This window comes from Pundamilia nyererei, unplaced genomic scaffold, assembly GCF_000239375.1.
Source record: "Pundamilia nyererei isolate P.nyererei 1_Seehausen unplaced genomic scaffold, PunNye1.0 scaffold00112, whole genome shotgun sequence".
Taxonomy (NCBI): domain Eukaryota; kingdom Metazoa; phylum Chordata; class Actinopteri; order Cichliformes; family Cichlidae; genus Pundamilia; species Pundamilia nyererei.
The window spans coordinates 1080111-1086142 of NW_005187513.1; the positions used below are offsets into that span (position 1 = coordinate 1080111).

Consider the following 6032-nt stretch of genomic DNA (forward strand, 5'->3'; position numbering starts at 1 on the left):
GAAAGAAGAGCTCATGTTTATCATCAGCGTACAGTAACGTTAGCTGTACGGGAGGACTTAATCACAGTCTGTGCCCCTTACTCGAGACTCCTGCCTCATATGTTCACTGGACAACATGGGTAATAGTTGAATTATGTCTTCATTATGATGGGAGATGTAGGTAGGTGACTGTACTCAACCCTTTCTTATCATTTACTAATTGCTGTGTGGCTTGTTCGCTTCCATCGTTCTCACAGTAACTATAATGGGCTAACGTTAGGCTTGTTATCATTAGCCAGCTAGCTGATGTTATCCCGTTGTACTCACTGACTGGATATCTAAATAACTGTGCATAACGTGACGTGCCGTTTGCGTCTGAATGTGTGTCATCTGCCACTTGCCTCACAAAGGCGATTTCATGACCTGACGAGATTATTTTGTTGAGATGGCATATTTTTGCTCGAGCGTGCGGAAGAGTACATTTTCACCCGGTCAATGTGGTGCTGCGGTCAGTTTACTCGTGGCAGTCAGTGATGACGACTACATGCAATGTTATGACATTGACAGTCCAACGGTTTGTAGCGACATCTAGTGTTGACTGTAGGATATGCAGTTAGAAAGAGAGTTGAAAATGAAATTACAAGTGTCATGATCAATTGTAGCACTACTTTTTCTTCCTATTATGGCTAGAGGGAGCACAAAGGTATCACAAACTATGCGAGAGGCTCAGAAATAGTAAGGCTTTTGTAACAGAAAAATACCCTCAGCTTTGTCAGTGTCCAATCAGTGGAGGCATCTCTGTGCATTTTAGAATAAAAAATATATGCATAATAAAAAGTAAATGTTCATGTATTTTTTTTAATTATTTGAAATAGCACTGTCGCCTCACAGCAAGAAGCTTCTTGGTTTAAATTCAGACTGAGGCCTTTCTGGGTGTTCTTTCCACATCTGTATGGGGGGTTCACTCTCCGAAAACTCTTAACTTCCTCCCACAGGTCAAAGACATGCATGGGGTTAGATTAACTGGTGATCCTAAATTAGCTTCAAGTGTGAATATGAGTTTGAATAGTTGTCTCTATGGGTTAGCCCTGCAATAGATTGGCACACACACACACTTCACTCAAGGAAAGTGAAGGACTGGATGATCATTTTATTTAGCCTATAAAAGTACCTCTATCCTATAGGTTTATCTATACACTTTAGTGGTAATCTTAAAAATATATCCCTGTTAATCGTATTTATTGTGTATTTATTGTAAAAATTCTCCTATGAGGCCCTAGCACACTCCCTGGACTGCCGCTCTCACATAATTTCATTGTGTAAAACAAAAGACTTATATTGTATAATGTAAGTTACAGAAATACTGAGTGTATATCTGTGACTAAACAGAACTGAGTCGTTGCAGTTTTCAGTTTAGTTTTTTGTTTGTTGTAAATCTAAAGATGTGCTATTTATTTGTTGCATACTGTACTTTTCTTTTTTTAATTTGGTTGTCCAGAATCACTCTAGAAGGCTTCTGTATGTTGTCAGTTTCTTCATTTGGCCATACAGCAGGAAAAAAAGTTTACTTTGTCACTGTGACAGGATGCAGCATCCCGTTGTATGTTGTGTTTGTACTCTTTGTCTAATGGCAACATGAACTCAAAAGTGTAACTGACTTATCAAATGTGTAAGTGCAAAATAATTGCTTGAACATTAATTTCCCCTTTCTATTTAATAACAATATTCATAATACAAGAATATGATTAGAACAATAATTTAACCTAAGAATATGATTTGACACATTAGTCCTTCAAAGTCCTTTCAGATTATGGGTTTGTTTTTATGTTTTATTTATCTATCTATTTATTCATTTATTTTCGGTAGATTTCAGATGCGTGGGTGAGTTCTTATGATAGTGTTTATTGGGGATGTGATGTGCTGAGTAGTCCTTGGATGGATATTTATTAGTTATTAGTTGAGGTGTCATTGTCAGGTTATAGTTACAGATCTTATGAAGTTAAATAGGAATCATTGCTTCGTCAAAACCGCCCACAGAAATTTACTTACTTTAAATTGATATTTGAACATGGTCGGGTTTTTTTCTCCCACACGACCTGAATGCAGCATAGTATCTTTCACTTGAACTCCCCTGCGTCCCTACACATCCCACAATGCTGTTCGACGTTAGCTTCATTCCTTTTACGTTTAGATATCAGCTGAGCTCGTGCTGCGCTGCAGTTGTGCGCGGGTGCCAGCGGATCGGGATCGGAGCAGCTCGGAGCTGCTCGGAGTCTCTCTGTCCGGGCTTGGACATCGTCTTAACCCGATAATCGGCTGAAGAAGGGGCTTTTAAAAAAGACAACAACAAAAAAGACCGCAAGAATGTGACTCTTAAATGTGCCCGTTTTTTTTATTTTTTAATCTCCGAAAACGACCCAGTTTCTGATCTAAACGATTTGATTTTTTTATATTATTATTTTCTTCATCATCTGCTCCCTCTGAACATACTTGGACCGTCCGGGGTTAGGATATTCTTTTTTTCTTTTCTTTTTTTCAATTTTTCCAACCGGTTTGGGCAGTAATATGTCCAGGCGAAAACAGACCAACCCCTTCAAAGTTAACTGTAGGTATTTCAGGTATTGTCTCTCTTACTATTTCACGAGTTTTATTGATGACACTTGCGCTATCCGTGTATACTAGGGTCGGTTGACATGATCACGCTGCGAGGCAAGCATTGTGAGTTTTCTCTCTCTCCGTGTGTGTTTGTTTGTTTGTTTTATCTATATTTGTAGGATATAAACATCGTAACTAATGATATTTGTGTTGCCAGACAGCTTTTAAAGAACCAGGAATTAGGCAAAAGGCAGTTTGGGGTTCAAAAGTTGTTTTTTGTTTTTATTTATTTATTTTTTGAGGTAGAGGTAGGTTAGGGTTAGCACTTTAATTGTGATGGTTAATGTGAGGGTAAGGGGTTAGGGAGTATTTTAACTCTATGAAGATTGTCCAAAAAGATATGCATGTGTATCATAGTTTAAAAATGCAGTCCCAGGACACCTACTGTTGCAGGAACTACCACAGAATTAGTTTTGAGTATTTTGGCAGGTGCTTTTGTGCATGCATTGAGTTTTGGGTTTGTTTGTTTTTTCATGGGTGGAAGTTGGATTTTGTGAGGTGGCTGTAAGTGTGATTGGTCCACATAGAGCCAATGCAAAGAGTGGTAACTTCCTTATCAGAATTATTTGATTATTTGATAAACAAACATGTATTTTAAGTTTGAGTAAATCAACCCCCATTTACCAAGACTACTGGGTTTTGTTTTGTTTTTTTAAATATTACAGTCCTGGTGACTTTTCTTTGTATTGAAGGTAAAAACCTTTTTGGAATGTGCCAAAATGTGTATATTTGGGAACAGGTTTTGCCAAAATAACAGATAAAGCCATGAAATGTGGCAGGTTTGTAGTTGATGCCAAGCTGGTAAACTTGTGTGATCCAGCCCATGAGCCCTATAACTAGAGACCATCTTGCAGTGGGATCACACAGGTTGTGACACATGCCAGAATACTGACATTTAGACTCATTAGTACTAAGTATTCAGCACTCATGAGTTGGACCACACCCATCTCCTGACTTAACCGTTATTTCGCTGAAGAATACAGATATGTAATGTTTTGTGTCAGCGCCTTACAGCTTTTGTGACATTACTGCACTGGCAAAATTTGCCCACAGACACATATACAAACAACTGTCAGCATTTTCGAAATTCAGTTTGAGGTATCTCTATGGTACATTTTACCATGATGACACACACAGAATCACAAGTAGAAACCAATAATAGCTACTCTATCATGCTTGGTAATAATGCAGTAATAACTACCATGCATACTTAATGCCAGCGTGTTGACGGGTGATGCAGCCACTTTGATCCAATCTTAGTGCAGTCCCACTTGACCACAGTTAATATTTACAGGTATATGAAAACAAAAGAAACGGGCAAAAAATGGGCAATAAATGCAGTGAGAGCAAGCTCAGGTCAGATGCACTCAACAGACTAGAAAATCAATAGTGACCATCTTGCAAGGTTTTTCCAGCATAATTTTAGTGTTTACCACACCACAGAAAAACCACTCGCACAGTGATAAAACTATCAGTCAGTTTTTATGTAGGGTTAAATTTAGTCTTTAACCCGACTCGCTTTTTCATTTATCAGTTGTTTAAAAATAACTAAGATATCTAAGATACCCAATACTCTCACCTTACCTGTATGTGGCGTCATCCCCAAAAGGTCAATTTTGAGCCAGGAAAAACCTTGTCTGGTGATCAGAAGGCATTACTACACTTTAATGCAAATACTCGCCGCACCACACACAATCTCAAACTCGGCCTCATTTAGATCTCATCTGTAAAGTTTTGTGTGTGTGATTAGTACTGTTGTTGGCACTGTCTTTCACTTCAGTTCAATTTTATTTATACAGTGCCAAATCACAACAACAAGCTACCCACAGACAGACCTAAGAATATGAGGTACCTGCCAAAGTACTCACACACATACAGGTACACAAGCTTATAACAATGCAAGCTACACTATTGCAGCATGTAATGACAAATAACTGAATGTGTTACATAATATGTGAAAGAGCACACTCCTGGTACATTTTTAAAAATAATTTAAGTAGCCACTATCACTTGTATTTTAATAGTGGAGCTTATTACTTGTTGGTGCTGATTACAGGCTTAAAATATTTTTTATAAATATCTCTCCTTTAAGGCCGACAAGCTTATATTGACTAGAAATGTTGTGTGAAAGAATCTTTCAGTTAATTTAGGTATCAAGGCTTGTGGCTAACCATGTTTCTGGTTTCAGTTTTGAGATGTTATTTTTGTCAGTTATCTGCTCTTTTAAAAAAAAAAGAAAGTATGAGGCATTTAAAAAAACAAAACAAAAAACCCCCACCTATGACTAAACCATGAACAGAAGGGACAGAGGTTTCAGCTTGTACAAACAGTAGCTATGCGTGCACTTGATTCAGTTTTCTCTGACAGCTCAGATTTAGGACAAGATTGCAGGAGAGCATTACTGAGCACACAAGCAGCAAGACTTCCCTTGTGTTGTATGCAAGAGTGTCTCTGTTATTTCCCCCTTTCTTCCCTTATTGAATGATACGTCTAATATTTTTCTACTACACAAACACTTTTCACGCTTACTTTCTAATTCTGTTCAACATCTTAGTTTTCCATCCCAGATTTTAATTAAGATTTTATTTTAATGGTAAGCAGTCATCTGAATAAACAAACATCTGGTTTCTGTTGTTTATATGTGATGGTTTGCTGCTCATCTGTTAAATAATTTTTTAGCTAAATAGTAATTTCTTCCATTTAAAGAAGGGACCTTGGGCTTACTGGTCGCTTACAGTGTAATGCATACTGACTGGATTACTGACATTTGTTGACCAAATTCTATTTTAAAATAGTGTCATATTTTTATAAAGCACAGATAAATGTATTGAAGCAGATCTCAGGAGCTCTTGGGAGACCCTCTAATGTAGATATTTTGTTGGTGACTCATCTTCTACCAGGATGCTCTTGTCAGTGCTTACCCTGCTGACCTCTTATCTTAAGCTAGTTTTTGTCCACTGAAGGGGATTGCCCAGTGTAATCTACTGAAGTATGCTGCGACCCTCCTTTCTAAAGAGTTTGTTTAAACTTCTGGAGAAATGCATCTCACACTTGCTGCAGACCGCAGTCATCCCTGTGAGCTAATGAGCTCATTTGTTGCTCTGAAACACCTTTGAGAGTGAGCGAAAGGCCTCAGGAGGCCCCAAGACTGTTGTATAATATGTTGTTGTTTTTTTTATTCTTGTGAGTGCAGAAGGACACCTTTTGCACACAAACTTTCATTCTTCCTCACCATGATTTGTTTTACCTGTCTTTTCTTGTGAGGTATGAATTGCATTCAAAGAGCTGTCCCCTTTGAGTGGGTCAGACCAGACAGACTGACAGACCAGACAGGCAGGGAGACAGTCTGACAGGCAGGCGGGCTGACACACACGCACACACACACACACACACACACA

At 38.3% G+C, this 6032-nt stretch overlaps 1 protein-coding gene across 4 annotated transcripts in view; it reads left to right on the forward strand.

Moving 5' to 3' along the window:
* The first annotated feature begins 61 nt into the window (after positions 1–61).
* The window catches only part of znf821 (zinc finger protein 821), a 16372-nt gene continuing 10401 nt past the window's right edge, over positions 62–6032 (forward strand). For 2 of the 4 annotated variants that reach the window (XM_005741614.1, XM_005741615.1), the window contains exon 1: positions 2211–2584. In XM_005741614.1, the coding sequence (XP_005741671.1) occupies positions 2545–2584 (40 nt within the window). In that variant the 5' untranslated portion in view covers positions 2211–2544. Of the gene's footprint in view, positions 161–2210; positions 2585–6032 lie in introns of those variants that run through there. The other 2 variants (XM_005741617.2, XM_005741616.1) reach the window with 2 other exon arrangements.